The 26,710-nt window shown below is 39.4% G+C and overlaps 1 protein-coding gene across 10 annotated transcripts in view; it reads left to right on the forward strand.

Moving 5' to 3' along the window:
- The window catches only part of TTLL7 (tubulin tyrosine ligase like 7), an 84,616-nt gene extending 72,395 nt beyond the window's left edge, over positions 1-12,221 (forward strand). For 8 of the 10 annotated variants that reach the window (XM_067467800.1, XM_067467804.1, XM_060773822.2 and 5 more), the window contains 4 exons: positions 1,657-1,817; positions 4,344-4,517; positions 9,260-9,367; positions 9,662-12,221. In XM_067467800.1, the coding sequence (XP_067323901.1) occupies positions 1,657-1,817; positions 4,344-4,517; positions 9,260-9,367; positions 9,662-9,776 (558 nt within the window). In that variant the 3' untranslated portion in view covers positions 9,777-12,221. Of the gene's footprint in view, positions 1-1,656; positions 1,818-4,343; positions 4,518-4,903; positions 7,787-9,259; positions 9,368-9,661 lie in introns of those variants that run through there. The other 2 variants (XM_067467801.1, XM_067467802.1) reach the window with 2 other exon arrangements.
- The last annotated feature ends 14,489 nt before the right edge of the window (positions 12,222-26,710 follow it).

Consider the following 26,710-nt stretch of genomic DNA (forward strand, 5'->3'; position numbering starts at 1 on the left):
ATAATTAAAGTGGGGTATAAATCTAATGGACAGCCAGGCAGAGAGATACATTTGGAGGTAATAATTGTCTGGCAAAGTTTCAAAAATTGGACTGATAAAACATATACATGTTCTTTTGTAATTGTTCCTCAATGTTTGTGAGCAAAGTTTGGTTTCGGTTTGAAACCCTTTGAACAACAGACGGAGTTGCAGTGCAAATATGATTTTAAAATATAGTGAAGTGGCTTTTGTCCTTGTGAATGTGAACTCAAATGTGTTGTATATAAACCTGAGTACAGGCTTTTTTTTTTTTTTGCAGTATACTGTATCTGTTTGTCTATTGCATCCATCTATCCATTCACTTATCCATCCATCCATTCTTTGGTTTATGCAAGGAGTTTGGCTGTATTCATTTACCAACCATTTAAGCTTGTATGACTTTCTAAAGCAGTTCTTGAAATCAACTGTTAGTTTAATTCATACACAATTGGATGTGAAGCAACAAAATGGGCCCTGGAGCTGTCTTATTCTTACTGTTCCTCATTTTGACAATGAATAGAAGCTGATTGTCCAGCATTTAGCTTATGAACCTCTAACCCTCATTTACAGAAGATTGGAATTGATAAGTTAATGGCAGAAAGAAATGAGTCAGTGACTTCTAGTCAACACGGAAATGAACTGAAATAAAGTAGCCAATCCTAAGGCAGAGGGAATTGGTTTCATGTGAACAGTTCTAAATACTATTCCACATATCTGTATATATCCCCAGGGCTGATTTATATGTCTGAGTGGCCACATACTGCTTTTAAAATGTCTGCCTCATGTCACTTAGTCATAGAAATCAGACCTTCAGATATTACATTATCCAGCTTGTAAAATAACACAGTATGCACCAAGAAGAAAGAAATGTGTTATGTGGTAAAATAGCTTCAGATGAATCCAGCTCAAGTTATGATTTTTTTTTAGTACAGAAAGATGATAAATTAAAGCTCTTTTAAGAACAACAGAAGATCTTTTTGTATTCTACTTCTGCACTTCCTTTCACTTCCCATCTGTCTTGTTTGCCAAACACAGCTTTAAATAGAAGCTCAATATGAGCATTAAAATAAAAGGAATAGTACTATTTCTTTTTTGAAATGAAATATTGGAGATGTTTTTTCAAGCCTGTCTTCCTTTAGTGCCATAAATCAATGGCTTCCTGTTTAATCAAACTTAAGCGGTCCTATGCAAAATTGAACTCTGTGTGGGACTGTCCATCTGCAGCCCATACAAAAGTCAGTGGGGACTGCAGATATGCACAGTGTGGCAACAATAACTTACCATTTAATCAGTTAAATTTCCTTGGGTAGTTATATAGACAATATAGAAATTCTGACAATAAGGGAATTTGTTTTTTGTTACAGTTCTGTGCCTTCAAATTTATTCTGACTAGAGACCTTAAGGCAAACCTATCATAGATTTCCTTTTGCAAGATTTGTTCAGAGGGGGTTTGTTTTGTAAAACATTGGCAACTTTTTCTATAACATATAACAACATCCCAAGTTTTAAAACTACCATAGCGCCATTTATATATTTCTCCCATAGAAGTTTACTGACACATCATTTTTCAAGTTCTTTTTTATACAAAGAAGTATTTCTCACCTTGGTTTTTTTTGGTCTAATATGATCTTTTTCTAGGTTTTAGATATTGTAAAAGCAAGCATTCGTTCAGTTCTTCAGCGTGTCTGGAGAGTTTCAGATGTGGAATGTTTACATTTGTACCGACTTTTTAACCGTGTGTTTAATCGCCTGCTATGGAGCCATGGCCAGGGGCTGTGGAACTGTTTCTGCAATTCAGGGTAAGAGCTCTGTATGTATATAGAAGCCCTCATGGCTTTTCTTGACTAAAACCACAAACTGTTATTTTTATCACTGCTGTGGGTTTATTTTTCTTATAGTTTCTGGCAAAACTGTTTACTAATCCAGTTTTTCTCAGGCTATTTGTCTCCACACTTTCAACACACAAAGATGATGGTGGGTTTAGTATTTTTGGTAACAATGAATTTGCTTGAATTCATACCCTCCTTTAACTGAATGTGCAACAGTGAGATCAGAAAGATTGTTGAGTTTTGCTTTTGTGTGTTGCAACTTTGCCATTGTAATTTTGCAGGCTTCTAAACTAGTTGTTCTTTTAGCTCAACTAGTTTCAACTCTCAGAATCTGTTATTACTGGTCATACAGGCTGGGACTTTTGGGAGTGAAAGTCCTAAACATCTATGGCACCAAAGATTGTGAACATATCAGTCTAGAATTCTTCCTGCCAGGAATTGCCAGTGCCTCTTGACACTCAAGAAACATGTTCTTTTTCAATCATATTTTGAAATTTTGTGAACATTTTCCCCACATCTAGTGAAGTAGCTGGATTGAGAGTCAATGTTTGGCTTGGAGTTGGAGTTTTGTGTCAGTGTAGTTATCATAACTTGAATTTCCCACATTGTAGCCTAAAGCAGAAATTGCTGCACTATGCAAGCATTACCTGGCATCTAAAAGCATGACATATTAGGCAGAATGGTTGATTTTGATTAGGGAAGCTCATGTTGAAATTCGTCCTAAGCCATGAAAATCACTAGATGGCTATGGGCAGGCTACTGCCTCTTTGGCTAGTCTCGCAGGATTGCTATAAAGATACATAGTTGGGAAATAAATGTAATGTCTTCCTTTAAAAGTTTCTTTTGTTTACTCCTTCTCCAGTTGCCCTTCCATGCTAGTTAAGCCTAATCCACACATTTTGAGACATCAGCTCCTATGTTTGGCACTCAAACTATACTGGTGCCATTTAAAATATTAATATTAAGTGCCCAACTTGATCAAGCACATTGTCCTTCAAATGCTAGGACTATACCATCTTCAGGGCTCCTGTGACCAGGTATAAAAGGTAGCAGCAAGATCCATGCAACTACACTGTGAAAAGCTTTTTAGCTGCCAATTAAGCTAATATGTAAGTTGAGCCCCACAATGTTTTCACACTTGATACTAATGCTTTGTTTGTTTCTGTCAAATTGAGTGGTGTGGAATTGGGGAGTCGGAGAGAAAGAGATGTTAATGTGCAGTCTGAACTCTGGCTCAAGAGCCTGGCTTTTATCAAATGCCATATATCATTTCCTGATCTGGATAAAATTGGAAAACTATGATTAATTGGACTTTTCCTGAATTAACTGATGAAAACCAAGAAGTGACTGTACGTACTGACAGAAGATTTGCCCATATTCTACCTTATTAAGCTGAGATATAATTGTCCAAATTGGTCTGAGTTTAGGAAGTTCTGCTTTGTTGATTATGTATACTGCAACAGTTTTGAAACATAGCCCTTTTAATACAGCACAATTTCTTATATTTTGATATCATTTAAACTTCCACAGCTCTATTTGATGGAATGCCAGGCTTTGTAGTTTCATGATTTATTTCAAATTCTGTGCCAAGGGGCTTAAGTAACTCACCAAATCACAAACTCCATGGGGTGCAGCTATGGTAGTTTAAAGTGGTGTAAATATACTTCAAATGTATATTGTGAAAGTCACCATAACACATTTCCTTTTGAACGAAATTGGCAGTGTGAGACTAAGCATGTTTACTCAGAAATGACTTTCTTCCAGGTTCAGTGGGACATACCTCTAAGAAAGTGTGTTTAGGATTACAGCCAAATGCAATAATGCAGTTTTCCAGACCAATAATTTGGAATCTCATGAGAATGCCAGTTTGAATGAAGGCTTCAAATCCTACTCACCGAGCACAATATTTATTCACTGAGCATCAGTCTACTCTTCTTCCTCTTTGCATGTGCCATTACTTTGCATTATCTGAATTTTCTGTCTTGAAACAAATATGGAAGATGCTTTGCTCTAAGGTCACACTAAAAAAAACTGATTTCTTGCCAGACACTTCAGTTTATATCCCAGTGGAATGTTTTGAGTTTTGCTCTACTTCATAAGTGACATAATTACCAATGAACATACAGATCTTTAGTTTTGCTTTCAATTTAGCAACTGGTTTGGAACTTCATTCAGTCAGTTGAACCTTGATCTACATTCTTGAATTCTATTAAATATCATTTGAAAAATACGTCAATGCCCTGGATCTCTTCATAGCACTCGCTGAACAACTGACTTCTGTAGCTTTTCAAATCTGAAGGTTAACTTATTAATATGCATTTTATATATTCCACCACCTCCTGCTGAAATAGGGTGGTTTTTTACTGTAAGTGGGCAAGGTCATACATTATTTCTCTTCCTTCTCCATGGCTAAATCTCTCATGTAGAGAAATAAGGCTTTTTAGCTTGCCATTTGTGACAGAAAACATGAGGTCATGTCTGTTTCTATGCCAACAGGAGCTCCTGGGAAACAATATTCAGTAGAAGCACAGAAGCAGTGACTGCCGATCAGCTCCAATGTTGCCAACGAATAGTTGAGCTTTGTAAACAGTGCCTGCTAGTGGTTTACAAATACTCGGCTGATTCAAGGGGATCCCTCACTGGAATGAACCCTGACTGGGATGATACAAGGTATTATACACTACGTTAACTTGGACATACATTACTTTGAAACACAGGGGAGTACCTTGTGGCTCTCTACCTAGGTGCCATTAGCTGTACCCAACACACCTTGAGGTGCAGAATGAAGAAAACTGGAATTCAGCAATATCCAGGGGCCAAAAAAAGCTTTGCAAGGGCCATAAAATGCAAGATTACAAGAATTTGAGAGTGCCAATGCAGCTCCAGTGTATTAATTGTTTTCAGGTGTGAGGAAAGTGCAATCCAGATACTGTATGAAGTCCCAGGGCTGTTTTTAGCCACTATTTTTTTCTTTTGCCTTGCAATATACCCCCTGAAAGCAACCTATTGATCTTCTTAGGGCATTTTAGATCTAAGAGAGGTCTTTCTTTCAACAGGAAGAAGTCAAGATCCCCAAAGGTCCAATGTGGCCCCATCAACCTTGAGAGTTGACAGTACTCCCAATGGTCTACATTGCTCTTATCACCTGTGCTGGCTTACTTATGGCTTGGTTACAGCCAGAATTATTCATCTAATAAAAGAATTGCTTCATTTTGATCCTTTTTAAAAAATAAATTACTCATTGATCAAATCACTTTCTTTGTAATTTTGAACACATACACACACCCTGTTAACTTAGCAAGTGTAAAGACACTTTTTAGTTAATTATAGCACTGAGAACATATGTGCTTCCCCCGCCCTGTAGACTTTTGCTCTAGTTTTCTGAGTTTTCTGCTTGGTCTGTGCTTACACATAGCACCTTGTGTATATTTGCTATGTGTAAGGCATCTCAATCACTGAGTTAACCTGGGAATGGCTGCATGTAGCTCAGGGTCAGTTAGAAGGGAGATTGCTGGTATTCTGCCTCATGGAAAAGTTAGTGTTTAGAGGAGAGCAGAAGAAAGATTGATCCTCAGTGATTTAAACCTTATGAAATGAAACATCCCCGGACTTGTCTCATTCTCTGTGGACCAACTCTGCTTCTTCAGGGCAAAGGTGACTTTTGTTCCTTTAAGTGATTCACCAGACAGAAAAAAGAAAGTGCTGGGGGAGGGGGGAGCGGGGAGATATTTGTTCATATAGTGGGAAACAAGCATACAGAACTTACTGCCTCGCATTGTAGTGATGGCTTTAAAACCACTGATATTGAACTTCCAGATGTTGTTAGTCTACAAATCTCATAATCCCTGATAATTGGGCGTGATTGCAGGGATGGGCATTGGAATCCAATAATGTCTTGAGAGCCACAGTTTCCCAGTCTTACCTGATATGGTTACTTAAAAGATGATTTTTAAAAAACCATGGAAGATGGGGCTAGTGTACCTTATTACTTAAAAGGAACCCCTTGAAATCAGGGATCATTGTCTCAAAAGCATCATGATATGGCAATTGTTGAAAAATGGGTTCTAGATCAAATAGCCTAGCCAAGCAGAGAGTACATGTACATCCTTTCAGGAAGATACAGGATAGGATTGTGGTGAGTTCTTTGGAGATTTGTATCCCAACATGCCTCCATGCCTAAACAACCACCACAGAAGCAGTGGCATTCAAATGATGCACACTTTAAGAGTCTCCCCTCCCTGGCTAAAATTCAGAAGAATGCTATTGTTATGAATCTGTCTAGCACCGTGGAAGCACAGAAGGGAATTTACACTCTTAAAGGATAATCCTAGAGCAGTGGTTCTCAGCCTGTGGGTCCCCAAGTGTTTTGGCCTACAACTCCCAGAAATTCCAGCCAGTTTACCAGTTGTTAGGATTTTTGGGAGTTGAAGGTTAAAACATCTGGGGACCCACAGGTTGAAAACCACTGTTCTAGAGTGTGGTTCCCCAGCCATGGCTTTTCCAGATATTTTGGACTTCAGCTTCCAGAATTCCTGACAGTTGGCTAAACTGGCTAGGACTTCTTATTGTTGAAGTCTCAAACACCTGGAGGATCTTAGAGAATCCAGTTCTTGGTGTGGTACTTCTGCCAGTGTCCTGGTAGCACTTCTTGCAAATTTGTGGAGTGTTTCCAACACAGAAGGGAGTTTTTTGATACAAAATTCCCCCTGACTACATCTCCAAGCGCTTGTCTTGAGAACATTTTTATTTAGCAAATGCTTCACTTGTCTTTGGCAGCATGTGTGTGAAAGCAAGACAGTAAAATACATTAAAAGGCAGCCTGCATTACCAAAATGGTAAGTCTCTAAAACTAGCACAAGTTGAAAAGCAATGATAACAGAGTGGGATGTCCCAATAGCCATGTGTTAATCTATGTCAGCTAAAATAAATCTATAACCCAAAGGCATTGGTTTTCTGTGATTCATAGAGGTGGGCCAAATGCAGCCTACCAAATGATTTTACACTTCAATTTCTAGCAGTGCTCATGAAGCATGATGGGATTTGCAGTTTAGCTATGTCATGAGGGTCACACTTCATACACGGCTGCTCCGGACAGTAACAATAAGGATTTGGGGATGTTGATGACAAAAAGAACGTTATCATCTTGTGGATAACTTGCCATAAATCCATTATTTTTAGTTCTAAAATCCATTTTTACCATGTTTTCTGGCTGATTCAGGGAGCCCAGAATCCACAAAATAAACTTTTTTCTGGGACAATAAGTGATTTTTTAAAACTTTAAAGCAGTAAATTTCGGTGTTATATCTTGTGCTCTTTAATGTTTCTGTCTTAGCTAGTTGAGAGGATTCACTGCAGAAATTGCCACTTTAATTCCTGTGGCTAAGAATTATCTTTTGATTTCCATCGATTGCATCTATTTACTAAATAGGATTAGTAAATGCCAAGGACAAATCCAAAACCTCTTCAGAGCTGTACAGAGTACTCTAAGATTGTTTGGGACAATAGGTAGCAGTATCCTTGGGAGCTGAAATGTGTTTACTATTCTGTCATGTAAATGTTGCCACCAGTCTCACATGAATTGGTGTCAGCTGGGGAGAAAAAAGTATGTGTTAGGGAAGAGATAACTCTTCCGCGGGGAAACAATATTGTGTGCTGAATATGTTATCACTAGTTACATAATAATCCCAGTTGAATGAGCAGTAATGCCCAAAGAGTTGCTTTCCTTTTTATGATTTATGCTAGAGAGCATTGTTTTCATGGCTCTAAGGTGATGAGATAAAAACAAAACAAAACACAGTCCTAGGTACTGTAGCAAGCATGCATCTATTACCAAAAAGCCTAATGAAACTTTGTGAGGAATTCTTTTTTTGTGTGTGTGAACAGTGTTTTTTTTAAATACTGCTCCCTCCTCTGGTTTTTGTTTTTTTGTTTTTTTTTTTACAGAGAAGCCCATTTCTCTCCCCTTTTTGGTTTTTGGAACAACTCAAAGTTCCTTCTTAACTCAGTAACATTGGATTTAACGGGATCTCTCCATTGGCTGTGACGGTGTTTAATGGTAATGAATGCAGCCCTAGGCAGCAACACTGCTATTTTGCACACTTCATTGAATTCAGTCTGGCAGGAAGGAAACCCTAAATGTATACAACATCCTCCTGTTAAAGGTCTTTTGTTTGCATTAAATTCATGAGAAGCTTTGGGTAGTAACAGTCTGATTTCATCACACACTCTTGTGTTGCTTTGTAACTTTCTAGAATTAATCAACATGAATATTCCAGAGTATGCTGAGCGTTCATCTATCAATAGGGTTCCTTCAACTGGTGTAATGCTTTCAAAACAAGACACTTTATTATATGCAGCAGTTGTAATCAATTCTAGCATAATGCATTCATCGTTATGCAGCTTCTACTTAGTGTAGGTGTTATTTTTATGCACTTTTAGAGCATTTATCTAATACCCACAAGTAATTATAGTACATCCATAATGAGAAATAGATTAAATGGCGATTATTAGACAATTTGTGATGAATTATTGTTTGTAGGATTTTGCTCTAGTTCTGCTCCTACCAATATAGCCTGTTTTTAAAGCAAATAAATCAGAAAGTCATTGATGAATGGCAAATTAGCAGTTTGCTAAAAATCATGACAATGAGGTGGTGGCAATGTCACAACTTCATTAAGTAGCAGTTTAGTTCAGTCTGTTTTATCAGAATGTATTAACTGTGTTTTCAGGCTGGGACTTGTGTAAACAATAATTCATTTTTGGAGTAATGGAAACATTTTGCCCCCTCTGTGTTTTCCCAAATGCTGAGCAGTTGCAATAAGTAATAACAATGGCAGCTCACTGCCTTTAAAAAGAAACATATGAGAAGAAATGGAGGGAAGAAGTTATTGAGGTGGAAGGTCTTTAATACATTCTCCCAACACATGCCTCTTAAATGACTTGTGTGATGACAGTGGTGTTGTGGTTGTTTGTAAGTGTTATGGCTGTTGTCTAGCTTGCAGAAAGCAGCTCCAAAAGTGTGCAGACATGTGGTGGGAACGGAGGTGAAATGTTTATGCCTCTTGTCATAACTGATGTCAAAACACTATCCAGTAAGTGTTCCTAAAAATGGCACTACTTTAAGACAGTAACATTGGAGATAATAATTATGTCCCTTCTATCCACCTCCTCAATTATATTTTTGGCTGAAGATGAATTTTACATAAACGTTACCGCACTAGGAAATACAAATACATAGATATACTGTATCTGTATGTATTTGAAAGCCTTAGGACACTGCCCTGAGATGCATCTAACCTCCGTGTCTATAAAGTAATAACTTTCTGGGCAAACCAGTAGTGGTAGTGGTAGTGGTGAGCTGCTTTTCTTCTTGTAGACATGGGGTTGACAAGTCTCTCTGGTCCAATGGCCAGTTTTCTGTCCCCAGGACCCTTCAAGAGCCACATAACTACCAAAATGCCAAAGAACAAAAGCAAAGAAACAAAAGTGGCCAGGCATTTTCTTCTAGCTTTGGAAAACAGGTATCTTTTCGATGTTCAACAGATCAAGAAAATGTTGCAACCTAGTCAAAGAAATTCAGAGTCCTCAGAGAAATAATGTATCGTGTGGGATGGCAACTGCAAAAAAGGTGGTCTGAAAGGGTCAAAATGTGAAGGGTTATACTTTGTCTGCTCTTGTCACAGACCAACATAATCATCAGTTTCTTACCTTCACTAGTCCACAGATGCTGATTTAGAAATGTTTTGCTAAAATGAAGATATAGTTGAACTCTTGTTTTCTCCTCCTCCCTCATTCTTCTTCTTCTTTATTCAAAGGTATTCACTGCCAGGACCTTTGCAGTTCATCATGAAACCTTCCACTGGTTTTGGATGTAGCTCATCCGGAATGACTCGCTCTATCTTGTTTACACCTAGATATGACCATTCATGAAACAAAAGGGAATGTTACATATAATGCGCAATTGATTTTATTTTTTTTTCTCAATTTCAAATGTGCGATGGAACTGAACATAGGCATTGTTATATATTTATTACAGTATATAAAATGTAGCTCAAAAACCTGCTGTAAACAATTAACCTTTCTGGAGATGTAATAAACCTTATTAAAATGTTTACAGAGATCTGTGAATATCCAGATTTTGCTAGGTGAAGTAATTTCTTACCAAAAGTGTTATTTTCGTCATATAATTACTTGATGACAAATGTGGGAGATACTGGATTATTTAAGCAGAATACTCAAATTGAAAAAAAAAGGAAGATGAACAGTAACCAGACTCATATAAACCTATACACACCCAGTGTCTATCAAAGAAATAAACTTAGGTGTCTTTGTAATACACACAGAGTAGCTTTACTTATAAAATAGTTGTTCATAATCAAACACACGCTCTAATGAAGGAGAGAGCAGAAAAGAGAGAAGATAACTGCAGTTGAGAGACATGTTGGAAGAAAATGGGTGTAGTAAAGCAAACAATCAGGAAGGCTTTGTAATCTACCAAATAGTATTTATAGGCACGAAAATATAGTTTACTTTAACATTACTGAGGACAATCAATCCTAAACTGAACGTTCACTCAGTGAGAACTTTAGAATTTATTGGAAACCATATAATGCCTGTATTATACTAGATATATCACTACTTAGTCCCCAATGGAACATTTTATTGGCATTGGTCCATCCACAATTTAGGTGACTTTGTACACAGAATAGGGTTTTATCAAGCACAAATAGCTCACCAAGGGCAATTTGAGTGAGGGACGACGACGATGATTATGTTTATTTATACCCTGCTTTTCCTCTCCACAAGGACATTCTAAGCAGTTATAACAACAATAACAATCTGTCTGTCTCTAGGTCAGGAGTAGGCATATTGTGGCTCTCTCAGTATTGGTGGATTTAAGTCCCATCAGCCCTGAACAATGTAGCCAAATGACAAGGACGCTTGGGAGTTCCAGTCTAAAGGCACTTTGTTCACCCTGGCTATGCATGGGGACTTTATGACATTGCTAATCCTTTGCCTAGAAATCTGACAGGTACCGCTTCACCTTGTGATTTCCAGCACGAGCCCCCAATTCCATTGAAGATGTCAGCACAGATCACCCTGTACAGATACAGGAAAGGAGGCAAAACACAGCTGTTGTGGCTTTGTCAACTCTCCTCCTACTTAAAGTTGAAAGAAAGCACAATTATCTCAATCATAATGCTTTAATATTCTCTCCCCCTGCCTTCTCCACACCTTTGATCTGAAATGCTGAAGAATAAATACCTTCATCATGGCCTGGTTAAGGATGCAGTGAATGTGTACCAGTAGGTGATTCAAGGCTCTATACTATTAAAAGGCCACTAGCCATGGGCACTCTCAAAAGGCTTATAATCTAGTATAGATCTAATAGGGATCCCTAGCTCTAGCAGCTGGATGATTCTGTTTTCATAGGAACTGACATTAAGGCAAAATAGAGGAAGTAATCAGAGCCAGCTTGCCTCACTTCCTGCCATCCACACCTGTCCATGCTGTATGGTGGGTGGTGGGAAAGAGAAGAAAGTGAGTGAAGCTAGAAAGACCATCCGGGAAGGAAAATAGTTTTGATGCCCTCCTTTGTCTGCTCCTGACCATTTTAACAGGTCATCACAGAGCCTGTGGCTACTGCCTAGTCCTCTTGCATGTTGGGACATGATGCAAAAAATTGGCTTTTGGGTTAGTATGCACAAATTGGTTCACTGCCTGTTTGGGGTCACATAGACATTGAAACGGCTAAAGGTTTCCATTCATGAGCTGAGAGATTGTTCCCAAGAATACAATAGGTGTGTATGCCCTCTCTCCCATCATGTTTATATTCTCTCCTTATCATATATGGATGCTCATGTGTCACGCAAGAGATATAGTAAGAATGGGCAAACACGTTTACATGTAAGATGTCACCAACAAAGATAACTTCTATGTATACTGTTCACACAGCACAATTAAATATAAATGCATATAAGAGAAAATCTTAAGTACTGTACCTTCTGGTATCTTTTGACTATTAAGAGAACTGCAAGAAATGTGTCATTTTAAATTTTGTGTAATGATATGCTGAAATCTCTTGATTTTAAGCCAGTCTCTGTGTGTATGAGCTTTCAAGTCACCTATCAATTTCTGCCAACCTTATTAATATCATGGGGTCTTCTTAGGCAAAGAATACTCAGAGTTGGTTTTATGAGTTCCTTCCTCTGGTATTTGCTGATGGTCTTATATCCAAGTAATAATCAGGGATGGCCCTGCTTAGCTTCCAAGACCAGGAAGGATGCAGTGCCTGTAGGGTATTTGAAGAGAACCCACTAATGCAGATGTACAGTTTTTAGCAGGCACCTTTTAATAAAAACAGAATAATGGCTAGTGTTGGTTCCTTCTCCTTGTTTGTGTCTTGAGCCTTTGGGGTGTTTTTCTCTGACAATAGACAGATATGGAGCTTCATGGGAATGATGCATATTTTCTATTGTCTAATTGACAAAACAGACAACATTCAGCATGATTATGATGCCACGACATCCTCTTCAAATCTTACAGGACTGTACAATAGGGTATGCTTTATTGCATTGCACAGGGAATCCTCTGGCACAATGTTTTCTGCAGAAACCATGAAAAATGGGTTTGGAAATGTAATTATCTAGTGGAATTTCCCCCCATAGAAATAATTAGTTTTCCAGATGAGGAAATAGTTAAGAATGTGACATACAAGGGTTAGGTCACAATTTGGAGAAATGACTGGAGCTAGCATGAAAATCATCAATAGGTGTTCTGTGTAATCTCACAAACATTTTGCCTCTGTAAGCATGTCCCAATCTTGAGTCTAGCCATGTAATTTAGCAAAGGCAAGGACACAGGCCAGCCATGGGGCTTTCTGGGGATGCCCATCTTTGGCTGATGCATGTTCTTTGGAGTCAATTTAGTACCATTTTCTTGAGTGAAATATCTCCCAATCTTAGTGTTAATCTGAGGAAGACCAAGTCAGCATCAGGGTCAAAACTTTATGCCTTCTGCCACTAGCAGCTAATGATCAAATGAGAAGAAAACAGATTGTCTCACTCCATAATTTAGATGGTGATTGGCCATGGCAGCTGTGGGATTGGAGGGGTTGTCACAAAAACTCACCCTGTATTCAATCTCCAAAGCGTCCAATATACATAGAGGTATCTTTTCTCTCAGTTGGTTTGAAGAAATGGTAAGTGCTTGTTTATGCATACTGCTTCCTGTTAATGTTTTGAAGCAATATCCAGAAAGGAAAAATAAAAAGAACCAAGATAATCATTAAAACATAAGCTGTAAATAGGCACATATCAAAACATTAAGTAGCTATTAGATAAAAGTAATGATTCATAAGGCAACTCTTATACTGGCTAAGATTGGTTGTTATCCTGTTATGTAGGCACAAACCAGTCTCATATGTCTTTCTTTGGTTGATGTAGAGATTGATATTCCTTTCCTTCCTCTGAAACAATCAAATCCTCTGAGGGCGCTTCCATACAGCCTTATATCCCAGAATATCAAGGCAGAAAATCCCACAATATCTGCTTTGAACTGGATTATCTGAATCCACACTCAGATAATGTGGGATTTTCTGCCTTGATATTTTGGGATATAGGGCTGTGTGGAAGGGCCCGTAGTCAAGTGCTTCTCCAATGCTCCCTTCACCAGGCATAAGTGGCTATGCAGCAGCTTTATGGTATGTCCAGGGGTTGGAAAATCACCAGCTGTAGAAAAGTTCAGCAGCTGAAGCTACTATGTACTTTGCCATAGGCAAAACGGATGAAAAAGCAGGTCTCTGAGCAGTACCTAAAATGCACATAGCTGCCAGCTCCTAAATAGCAGGAAGGAAGGTGTTCCAAAGTTGGGAGCAATCACATATAAGATTTATTTCTAGCTTACTGTTGGATGTATCATCAACTCTCATCACTGAATTAACTAGCTAGGACTGCTGGGACTTGTAGTCTAATAATATCAGAATTTTCCAAACTCTACTCTCAAAGCCTGGCAGGTATGTATTTGGGAACCCAATCTACCCAGTATGGCCTAACAGTGGAATAACAGATATTACAGAATCAATACAAGTTAAACCAGATTCACAAACCTCAAATAGTTTTTTAAATGTTGGTGGTAACAAAAAGGACATTACACATGATTCTGTGGGCCAGAAAACATCATAAGGACTGCACAATTCCTAGGCTTGCTATTACAAGGCGGAAGCACAGCAAGCACCAAAGCTGCAAGCTTGCTTCTTTCATGTAAATCTTACATTTCTATTTTAGGTCTGTTTGTTGTGACACTCAAATTTGGGGGGAAACCCTGTCATTAGACTAACTAGTCAACCGAAACAAGCTACCTTCATATCATGGGTTCTGAAGTAAACTTATTTAAAACTAGAACAGGGTTTGGACAACATGCTGATATCTCGTTATGGTAAACTGGAGACAGAAGTGAATTTGAAGCCACGACAGAGGAAAAGAGAGAACAGGTGAGTGGAAAACCTCAAAGCTCACTCTGATTCATACCTGGAATGCTAAATCATGGTTAAATGTAATGTGTAAACTCAGTCATTTTGATGCTAGTCCATCATTTTTACTTCAGTGCTCTTAGTGGACTTCTGATGGGTCTGCTGCTGTTAAAATTATCTGTTTTTTAATTTTTCACAAACATTGTCAATCCGTAACTTGTCAAGAAAAATATTGCGTGAATTGCCACTTCATAGCTTCAATTTTGACTGGTGTGCCTTCATTTTATGAGGAGCAGGACTCATGCTGCTACTGAGACAATGTATTATGCAATGAGAATTAAGCATTCGGGTATCATTTATGTCTCCAGAATACACCCAACCAAAGTTTCCAAAAGAGTTTCAGAAAGAATAATTCACATATGGTATTGGCTGAATCAAACCTTGTCTTTAAAATCCAACACTGAGTAAACTATTACTATTATGAATTCTTGTTCAGGTTCTACAGTCTTTTTTGGGTTTTGGGAAATTGAGGTTGCACTCCTACTGCTTCTTGAACAACACTTTCCCATGACTCGCCTCAACGCTGCATCTTTTGCAGTAGGCGTTCACAAGTTTCCTCTCAACATCAAGAGATATTCCTTTACTTTGCATGACAACATTCTTGTCAATACTTGCTAATATTTTGTGCCAACTCACTGTCATTAACAGACCTTTATAAGTTCTGTAAGTTCTGAATTTTTTTCATATCTTTAGTTGTGGTCAGTGCTGAAGGAGTTAATCCTGAAGCCATCTTTCCGAGAAAGACATCTAACGCAGCAAATACGCCCATCCACCTGATAATTGCTTTCTGTCACATGCCACATTTTAAATTTTGTTGTTCATTCATTCAGTCGCTTCCAACTCTTTGTGACCTCATGGACCAGGCCATGCCAGAGCTCCCTGTCGGCCGTCACCACACCCAGCTCCTTCAAGGTCAAGCCAGTCACTTCAAGGATACCATCCATCCATCCATCTTGCCCTTCTTCCTTTTTCCTTCCATTTTCCCCAGCATAATTGTCTTCTCTAAGCTTTCCTGTCTTCTCCTTATGTGGCCAAAATACTTCATCTTGGCTTCTAATATCCTTCCCTCCAATGAGCAGTCAGGCTTTATTTCCTGGAGGATGGACTGGTTTGATCTTCTTGCAGTCCAAGGCACTCTCAGAACTTTCCTCCAACACCACAGTTCAAAAGCATTTATCTTCCTTCACTCAGCCTTCCCTATGGTCCAGCTCTCACATCCGTAGGTTACTATGGGGAATACCATTGCTTTAACTATGCAGATCTTCGTTGCCAGTGTGATGTCTCTACTCTTCACTATTTTATCGAGATTGGTCATTGCTCTCCTCCCAAGAAGTGTCTTCTGATTTCATGGCTGCAGTCTGCATCTGCAGTAATTTTTGCACCTAGAAATACAAAGTCTGTCACTGCCTTCATGTTTTCTCCCTTTATTAGCCAGTTATCAATCAGTTAAGTTGCCATAATCTTGGGTTTTTGATGTTTAACTGCAACCCAGCTTTTGCAATTTCTTCTTTCACCTTGATTAGAAGGCTCCTCAGCTCCTCCTAACTTTCGGCCATCAAAGTGGTATCATCTGCATATCTAAGGTTGTTAATGTTTCTTCCAGCAATTTTACCCCATCCTTACTTTAATATATGTTTGCAAATTTGAGCTTTAAAGCAATTGATTTTCTTTTAAAGTATTTTAAAACAGGCACATTTTGTCCATTGGGCATAAATAAGAATATAAAAATGAAACAAAAATTGGTACAGTGAGCGTATAATGCAATGTGCCTAATAAATAATTAATCTTAGTTGGATGGACAATAGTCAGTTTTTATAAACTCACTTTTTGTGTTCATCACACATTGCTGGCTGATCATCTTTTTTATTTATACCCTGCCTGCCACCATCTCCCTTAGGGACTCGGGGTGGCTTACAAGCACACAATGGGGCCATACAACATATAAAATACAATACAACAACATTAAAACCAATAACACATTTAAAACCAAACATATAAAATCAACAAGAGTAATAAAATCAATAAAATATGGCGATAGTCATTAATTAAAAGATCCATATAATCAATCTGTCATTTTTTGGGTTGTATCCAAGCACCGCTTTAGCGAATTTCTTATTAATTATGAAGGCTACTCCATTTCTTCGATGTTCCTCTTGTCCACAGTAGTAGATCTGGTGGTCATCTGATGTGAAGTGGCCCATTCCAGTCCATTTCAGTTCGCTGACCCCCAGAATGTCTATCTTTAGTCTTGACATCTCACCAATAACAACATCCAATTTGCCCTGGCTCATAGATCTTACATTCCAGGTTCCTATGGTGTGTTGATCTTTAGAGCATCGGATTCGTCGTTCGCCTCCAGTACCGTCGGCCGCTAGCCTTCCTTTCGGCTTTGAGCTAGCTGCGTCATCACATCTGGGGCTAGTTGAACTTATCCTCTGCTCCTCCCCAGTAGCATTTTGGCCGATGTGCGGGGCTGGATGAATGCAAAGCTGGGGTGAAAATTGCTGGAAGAAACATTAACAACCTCAGATATGCAGATGACACCACTCTGATGGCCGAAAGCGAGGAGGAGCTGAGGAGCCTTCTAATCAAGGTGAAAGAAGAAAGCGCAAAAGCCGGGTTGCAGCTAAACGTCAAAAAAACCAAGATTATGGCAACAAGAATGATTGACAACTGGAAAATAGAGGGAGAAACCGTGGAGGCCGTGACAGACTTTGTATTTCTAGGTGCAAAGATTACTGCAGATGCAGACTGTAGCCAGGAAATCAGAAGACGCTTACTTCTTGGGAGGAGAGCAATGTCCAGTCTCGATAAAATAGTAAAGAGTAGAGACATCAGACTGGCAACAAAGATCCGCCTAGTCAAAGCCATGGTATTCCCTGTAGTAACCTACGGATGTGAGAGCTGGACCTTAGGGAAGGCTGAGCGAAGGAAGATCGATGCTTTTGAGCTGTGGTGCTGGAGGAAAGTGCTGAGAGTGCCTTGGACTGCGAGAAGATCCAACCAGTCCATCCTCCAGGAAATAAAGCCCGACTGCTCACTGGAGGGAAAGATACTAGAGACAAAGTTGAAGTACTTTGGCCACATCATGAGGAGACAGGAAAGCCTAGAGAAGACAGTTATGCTGGGGAAAGTGGAAGGCAAAAGGAAGAGGGGCCGACCAAGGGCAAGATGGATGGATGGCATCCTTGAAGTGACTGGACTGACCTTGAAGGAGCTGGGGGTGGTAACGGCCGACAGGGAGCTCTGGCGTAGGCTGGTCCATGAGGTCACGAAGAGTCGGAGACGACTGAACGAATGAACAACAACAACAACAATAATCAATCTATGTTGAACCAGTCTCATGAAAGAAAACATTATTAAAACAAATTATTAACTGTACCAGTGGGGCTGACAACAGGATCAAAAAGAAGCCAACCCAGAGATTTCTCTTTCTGCTTGATTGTCATACTGCGGGGTGATATAAAAGAGGGGGGGGGGGGGGGGAGAGAAACCCATTCAAAGCCAATTTTGGTGCAGATTTCCAAGTTCAAGCTTCTCATCTAGAAATGGAATATACCAGGTTAATGAGCACAGGATCTACATAAGAGGTCCTCCTGAAGGCTTCCACTTGCTTCCCAAATAACCTGTACCAATACAATTATTCTATCTTGGGGTTTCTTCTAGGTCAGTGGTTCTCAGCCTGTGAGTCCTCAGATGATTTGGCCTTCAGCTCCCAGAAATCCCAACAGCTGGTAAACTGGCAGGGATTTCTGGGAATTTTAGGCCAAAACACCTGGGAACTCACAGGTTGAGAACCACTGTTCTAGGTGTTCAGGAAAATGGATTACTGCTCACATCCAGATTTAATATATTTGGCTCATAATGCTGAGGTAAAAGTTTTCCCCTGACATTAAGTCCAATCATGTCCATGGGGGATGGTGCTCATCTCCATTTCTAAGCTGAAGAGCTGTCATTATCCAAGTGGTGTGAGTGCCTGCTCTCTGCCCCAGCTTCTGCTAACCTAGTAGTTCGAAAACATGCAAATGTGAGTAGATCAATAGGTACAACTCGGGGGGGGGGGGAGGTAACAGCGGTCTATGCAGTCATGCCAGCCACATGGCCTTGGAGGTGTCTACGGACAACACCGGCTCTTCAGCTTAGAAATGGAGATAAGCACCACCCCCCAGAGTCTGACACGACCGGACTTAATGTCAGGGGAAAACCTTTACCTTTACCTTGGCACGATGAGCCAAATATATTAAATCTGGATGTGAGCAGTAATCATGCTAGGCTCCACTAATTCTAGGGCCCAAAATGGAGCTGTGTCAGCCCCTCCCTCTTGTGGGGGCCATAGGAACCCTGCTTCAGATTGCTTCCCCTGAGATCACTGGAGGAAGAGGAGTGAAAACATCAGTATGTCTGGTCCTGAGCAATAGGAGAACAGACCATAGTCATTTGAAGCAGTTGTTGCCCAGTAAGGCATGATTGTGGAGGCCAGGCCAGATGCTACTTAGGGCCCTATCTACATATCCCTATATCCCAGAATATCAAGGCAGAAAATCTCACATTATCTGAGTGTGGACTCCGATAAGCCAGGTCAAAGTTCAAATTTTCTGTCTTGATATTCTGGGATATAGGGCTGTGTGGAAGGGCCCTAAGTCAAGTGTACTTAACTAAGCAGTTGATCTAGGATCTTGGCCATTGCCTTTTATCAGAAAGGTCTTCAGTTTCTTCCCACACCCAGCAACCCATCAGTTTCTTCCAATAGTCCAATAACACCAGGAATCTAAGGGATGGAGTTCTTGAAATGGCAACTTCTAGAACCACTTCTGACATGTTAGACTTATTTGAGAGATGTGTTATCTGTAGCTCCGAGCTATCTTGAACGCCAGCTTGTAAAAAAGCCAGGATATAAATAAAATGATGGATGGAAGGATGGATATTTCTGAGTCAATATAAGAAAGGACCTTAATTATATTTCATTTTAGCCTAGGCTCGCATACATTAGAAGACCCTCCCTACTCCAATATAACCAGTGTACAACATTATAACTATTCTACACTCTGCAAAAATTGGTTTATTGCCGAGTCTGGGGCTGTGGAAATGGCTAATTCCAATTTGTTCTCTGTCCCCTTGGGCTTCCTTTTCTTTTGTCCCACAATTCCAAAGTATTGCAAATGTGCTTGAAATGGCAGCCTCATATGTAATTAACACAATTTCTGACAGGCTCTTGCATATGATAGATTTAGAAAGAGAGGGCTCATTTCAGTTATTCAGTTATGCATGAAGTAATAAAATATAGTTACAGAAAGGGTGACAAACACGTTACAGCACTGCTTTGTGTTGCTCGAATCCTTTTTGTTGCTTTTGGTGAAAAAAAATGCTTACCTCCCAATTTAACATTTATGCAGGTACTCTGCATTTCACAGGCATCCTCATCTTCTCCAAGACCCCGAACAGTAAAAAGGAGCAACTCTGAATGCTATTAAATGCTGTTATTTAGTAGAGTACCAAATGCTATTAAAGTCAATACAATGGGATGGAGTTTCAGGTGCCTTGGCTATACTGTAGCTTGCTACAAAAGGTTGCAAGCTTATTATTCTTGTATTCCACATAATTTGAACACCTAGTAGCATTAATTTACTTAGGCATCTCCTTGATAGAACGATAATGCATCTTTGGCTCTAATCCAATGTCATATCTTGTACATTACTTATTGTTCTAGCGCTTCATAAACAGGTCTAAGAAGGAAATCTCTGTGACATTCTCTCCTTTATTATTCAGAAAGAACTCTAGTGGTACAATTACTGGCACATAATCAACTCTGTGAGAGCCAGCATGCTGTCATGGTTTGAATATTGTATTAAAAATGTGAACAACCAGGGCTAAAAAGCTTGCTTGACCATGAAAACACACTGTATGGCCTTGGGCAAGTCACATTGCTATAAGTTAAAATGATCTGAAGCTAAAATCACAATCACCATGATCAACTCTATATTGCCTATATGTTAGCATTATTTTCTATAGATAGTCTGATTAGTTAGTCTCAGTTACAGTAGACTCATTTACTCAAATGCTGAATGTTGAATTGATTATTATTATTATTATTATTATTATTATTATTATTCATTTATATCCTGCTTTTTCTCTCCATAAGGAGACTCAAAGCAGTTGACAACTAAAAGCATTGCAATACAACTTAAAATATTCTGCAATTCCAAGGTTTTAATTTTTTTAAAAGGAGAAAGAAAGCAGGGACTACACTCAACCATATGATAGCCCAGGAAGCAAGGGATTATCATAGAAGTGGACAACAGTACTTCATGATTCCCATCTTCAAAGGGATGAGGTTCCTAGAATGTATTCATCATTAATCTGATAAGGGGACTTCTAATTGCTGCTGCATTCATGGTGTGATTTGAGTAGAAGTTCTGCATTTTAATTGGATAACTGCAGGTTCTGTTTTTGTTTAGCTTGCTTAACAGATGCCAGACACTTTCCATTGAATTCAGCACCTTTGTGGATAAATCTTTGTCAGCTGCACTTTGAGAAATCTGTGTTTTCCTATGAGGAATCTTCCCCCAAAGCCTTCTCTTCAGGGGATGAATGTCTGTCTCCCTCTTAAACCCCAAAGCAATACAATCACCTGTTAAGCTGTCACTGTGTGATGTCACTCTCTGAGCAGCTTTGGTGAGGCTGTGAAAGCTATAGGTAACTAAGCTGTTGAAAAGGAATCCATTTCAGCAGAAGGTGTGAATGGGTTTAAGGCTTCAGTCTAAGGCTAGCAGGTTGTGATGAAAGCTGTCATGATGGATGCTGGAGAAACATATGCCTTGAATCAAAGTTTAGTCAGGCTCCACTGAATTGTAATAATGCGAAGGCCGAGCAGTTGGTAACATTTAGAAAAAGATCGCTTGAAAGGGGTAAAGGAAGGAAGCAAATGGTTTTTTTGCATACACGTTGGCAGCCTGCAAAATGTTCGTATTGTTTCTCTTGACTTTGCCCTCTGAAAGGAATAATAGAGACGCTATCTTGGGTATTGACAATGTAGTAAAGGAGAAGAGAAGGGATGTGTCCACTGCTGTGCCCCTCTTTGATGGCAAGAAAGAGTTCTTGATTCAGAGAATTGAATGAAAACTAAAGCAACTGTTAAAAGACTTTTCCAGTGATTTTATACACATCCACCACTGAGTATGTGGAAATCTAGGATTTCTACTGCTCTTAATTCACAACGTGACAAGATGCTGCTATGTTAGAGAGTTTAAACATGTCATAACCTACACTCTCTATAATATATGTTAGACATTGGCAGGGAAGAACAGAGTAAAGCTGTGACAAAGCATAGATTGGATACTGATGAAAAGAGCACTTCAAAAGAATGACATACTTTCAAAGGGGAACCTGACTGATTTCTGAAGCTGCTAGATAGGTCATCAGAACTTTTTCACAAATGATCCAAAACCCTGATGTTATATTGATATAGCCCCTGTGAACTATTGGTTTGGCCCTGTGGACAGGGAAACATTAAGAAAAAAGCTGGATACGATAGTTGAGTCCAGAGATCAGGAGAGCCAGAACTGAAGAAAAGCGGCCATTTTCAAGGCAAAGAAGAAGGTCCTTTTCACCTTGAATAAGGTAGTAGTATTTTCAGTTATGTAGCTTAGGAGGGAATACAAGGGGACATTCTTTGTAGTGTAATTTCTAGGCTTCATTTGATTCTATTTTGTTTGTGTTTTATTTAGGGCCTTAAGATTGCATGCAAATGTTGCAATACTATTGAGTAGCACATGCAAAAGAGACCTGCAATGAAGTCCTAAAGACTTCAATATCAAGTCCCACCTCCAACCACCCAACTTATCACCGGAGCCTTTGGTAACATCTTCCTTCATGATGAAATCTACATCTTGGAAGATTCCATATTTTGTGTGTGTGTGACTAGTGAGATGATATAAGAAAGACATTGACCCAATATAGAAAATACAATGTTTCTTAAAGCCAATGTAGCAACCAGGAGAGCCTAGAATTGACAAGAGGCTGAACAGGAGAGGTCACTTTCTTTTGTTATTGTGTGCCTTAAAATAATTTCCACCTTATAACAACCTTAAGGCAAATTTCTCATGGGGCTTTCTTTGACAACAAATGCAGGCCAACACTTCCCATGGAGAAACTGGTAAGTTTATGCCGATTAAAATTGTTCTTCATTTTAAATATTGTATTGCTTGTTCATGTATTTTTGCAGAACAGATAAGATATGTGCAATGTGCATAGGAATTGGTTCATTTTTTTCAAACTATATTCTGCCCCCCGCCCAACAGTTTGAAGGACTGTGAATCAGCTCTCAGCTTAAAAAGTTCCCTGACCTAGAGAATGCCTCGAGCAGTGGTTCTCAACCTTGCAATTCTTCTGCTGGTGGCAGACAACTTGGACATTTTACAGGATTGTAATCTCTGTGTGTAGCATGGTGCCAAAGCAGGTGTTTTGGCCTACAACTCCCAGAAATCCCTGCCAGTTTACCAGCTGTTAGGATTTCTGGGAGTTGAAGGCCAAAACATCTGGGGACCCACAGGTTGAGAACCACTGGTCTAGAGAGAGCATATCTAACATTTCTAGGTCCTTCTGTGTGATTTTGTGGTCAACTTCTGATGGAAGCATACCATAGAATCTCACTCGATGACTAGCTGATAATAATGTGAAAATTAAACTGAAAATCCTGGTTGCTTTATAACCATGCAGCCTGAAAAAGTTTAGCTATTTCTCCTGAGAAAGACACACCTGCAGACCTCACTACTACTCTTCCGAGAGCTCACTGGTAATGGAAATCATGCTAGGACATGAGAACCCTTTTCACGATACATCACACAAAAGACAGCAATACTAAAAAATAACTAAGGCATTTTAAACACTGCCGCAGTGTGTTTGATCAGCTGGGTTTCTCCTCTTGTCTTAGTTTTTCTTAATTGAAAGCCAAGCTGACCTTTGTGTGAAACTAAAATATAACATTGTTCTATGTGAGTGCTGTCGAATTCCCTGGACAAATTCTCTGTCACATTGTGTAGGCTCATAAATGTAATGGAACATAATTGTAAGTAACAAAGCATGAGCTGATAAAGAAAAATGTCCTGGTGTGCTTTGGCACCATGCTACGCACACAGATTACAATCCTGTAAAATGTCCAAGTTGTCTGCCACCAGCAGAAGAATTGCAAGGGATGCCCATGTGTTAGCCGTGTTCCAAGTCAGAGGGTTTGAGGGTCATATTCTGTGTTAATCACCATTGGCACTAAAAAACGACTCTTTTTACTTTTAATATAATGATCAGGGGAGGGATAACATGGCCACTTCTGTTCCCAATTCTTCCTCTCCAAGTCTCATCCCCAGTTAATTAATCAATCAATCAATTTCTAGCCTCTCTCCCAGGACAGGATTCAGGGTAGCTTATAACAATTTAAAAAACACAGTACAACTTAAAAATGATTGAGACAGAAGTAGAAACATAATTAGACCAGAGTTCTGTTTTAAAAACACTAGAGGAAAACATGAAGTCATTTTAAAAACACATTTTGAATGTAACAAAATAGAACTTTAACTACTTCAACTGCTGCAACATATTTAAAACCAAATGCCCCCCTTCCCCAATAAAAATGTATTTAACTGCTTGCAGGATGACAGCTGGGAAGCAGCCAACTAGACTTTCCAAGGAAGGGAATTCCACAGCTTTGGAGCAGCCACTGAGAAGGCTCTTTCCCACATTATCACCTCACTCAGCTACCTTGTCTTTTATTATTGCTATAATGTATGCACCAGATTTTGTTTCTGTTAGAATCTTTACACTTTAAATACAGCTAAACTAAAATACCCATCAACACAAAAATATGTGATGCTCCAAATCATAAGCATATTAACTTCAAAGTAAGCTTTGCTGGTTTCAGGAGAAGTTGCTTCTACAGAAAGGTGCTCAGGAACAAAGCCTCCAGGTCAACAGTAGTGGAAGAGTCTACTTGTCAGACCTCTACAAGAGATATAAGTGTCTCAAAAGGCTGACTATTAATTTCTACACTTAATTAAAACATTAGACTGCATGGTCCAGTGTGCCTGTTTCACCTTCTGTCCTGTACTACAGATGTAAGAAGAATAAAGACATTTATTGGAAATAGTTTTTCCACCCTGCTTGTCTTGTCCTGCATGGCAGATTCCTACACACTACTTTCTACATATGTATCTCCAGCATCTCCAGGAAAAGTCAAATGTGATGAAATTTGGAGTGGATAGGATTAGTGCTTCAGGTTATAATCTCTGCTAATCAGAAAAGAGAATAATTTGGCTGGAGAGTCCAGTGTTTAGTCTCTTTGTGATTAGAAGTAATCTACATTCCTAAATCCCTGTTCATAGAATAATAAGAGTTGGAAGAGACCACAAGGGTTATCCAGTCTCTTTTTGCCATGAAGTGTTGGAAAACTCAGAAAAACAAACACATGCACACATTCTGAATAATAGCAGGCAAAGAATTCATAGTATAAGGACAAAATACCATTATTTTCTTCTGTTTTAGATGCTGTTATCATGTTCCCATTTCTTCTTTCTAAAAGATGAAATTCTCAAGGAGGTTCTGAAGGAAAATGCCCTATTTTTCCTTCTTTCAAGTAATTATGCTTGTGTCTGTGCCTTTAAGTACATACTTAATTTTTTTAGTGTCTTAGGTCACTAGAGGGACAGTCCAATGATGGATGGGCAAGATGCCCATCCCATGATGTCACTGGACTTCCTGTTGAAGCCACATCCCCAACCAGAGCAGAAATGTCATAGGATGCTTCTCTCCTAACACAGGGAGGCTCCTGTATTGTGTTGGCTCCAATGGAGGCAGCACACTTCTGCACCAGTTTCCCCCATGTGATGGTGGAAGCAAAGCTGCTTGGGTGTGTTATGTGGGGTGATAGAGGCACCCTGCATCCCTGCCATTTCCCCATAGAGGCTAGTGAAACAGCAGGGGGACGGGGTGTTCGTATGATGAGGTTTTAATTGCCAACTGAACACATGTTTCTTTTGGGTCACTATTCTAAATAAATTCTCCACCCAGATTGGGATTTAGTCTACTATTTAATCTGTACATGCCACTCCTATTCCCTTCTTAAAACCCTGTGCAGAATTTAAGGATACCAGAAAAGTCTTTATCTAGATGGGGTTTCTATATCCTTGTTTTGTAATTTTAAAAAAGGCAGGGCACACTAAATAAGTAAGTATTTAATTTTTTGACTGCTGCTGCTGTTGGTGATCAAGGGACACTGTACACTGACCACTAATAGCGACCTCAGAAATGGCAGGATGTCCAATTTCCCAGGTACATCGAATACCATTTCATGCCACTGGGCAGCCACCCAGGATCCAGGCTTTCCCCTGAATTAGCTTATCTTGGGGCAAGGCTGTGTTAAGGCAAACTTGTACCAGGTTAAGTTGGATCAGCCCTGTGCAGAGTTTAACTGCCATGGGGTTGATCCAACTGCACACTGACCTAAGTGCTTAGTGTAGATGAGACCCAAGAATAAGTTGCAGGCTGTTCTTTTGCGATTGACTATGTGAAAGGCAATGGAAGGATTTGTCTGCAAACCACATGATTGGTTTCAAAATGGAGTGAAAATGTGTTATGAAAAAACAAATGAAAGGGCAATTTACTTAGAGATTCAATGCATCACTGAGTGAGGAAAAAATACAGGGAAACATCTAATGGGATGTCTACAGAATAAAGTAAAGCATAACAAAAGCATGCAAAGGTTGCATCATGGACTGTATTACTTATTTTACTGACAGTTTGTGATCTGTTTTTCATTCATGATCAGTCATAAATTTGGTGATTATGCTAATGACTGTCTTTTTGACGGATGATTTTGTCATTTGCCAGGTGATGCTTTCTCAAGTGTAACTAAGGATGAGAGAAAAATGTTTGGATGTGTGTTTGTGTTTGGAGGAAAGGCATCTCCTCAGCTTCCTCTAATTTTTGTGCCAACAGAATTGATATCAAGGAACGGGGTTGTTCCCCTCTCCCTAATTCCCTTTCCTAATAAATAAAGATTACCCCCCCCCCAAAAGAAAACCTTGGTGAAACTGTGAAGTCCCTTGAAAAAAATAATGTAAAAAACGTACCTGAAAAATGAAACTGTGGGCAGGCGGAGTTTCCTCTCACACAGGAAGTTTGGTCTTGGAGTAGCAAAGTAGCACAATTGTGTCAGGCATGCAGTAAGGAAGATGACCATCCTGGTTAGTACCTGGGATCATCGATTGTGCAAACACTACAGGACAGGGGTTCTCAACCTTCCTAATGCCTCAACCCCATAATACAGTTCCTCATGTTGTGGTGACCC

Source organism: Anolis sagrei, chromosome 4 (genome assembly GCF_037176765.1).
Source record: "Anolis sagrei isolate rAnoSag1 chromosome 4, rAnoSag1.mat, whole genome shotgun sequence".
In the NCBI taxonomy this organism is placed as follows: Eukaryota; Metazoa; Chordata; class Lepidosauria; order Squamata; family Dactyloidae; genus Anolis; species Anolis sagrei.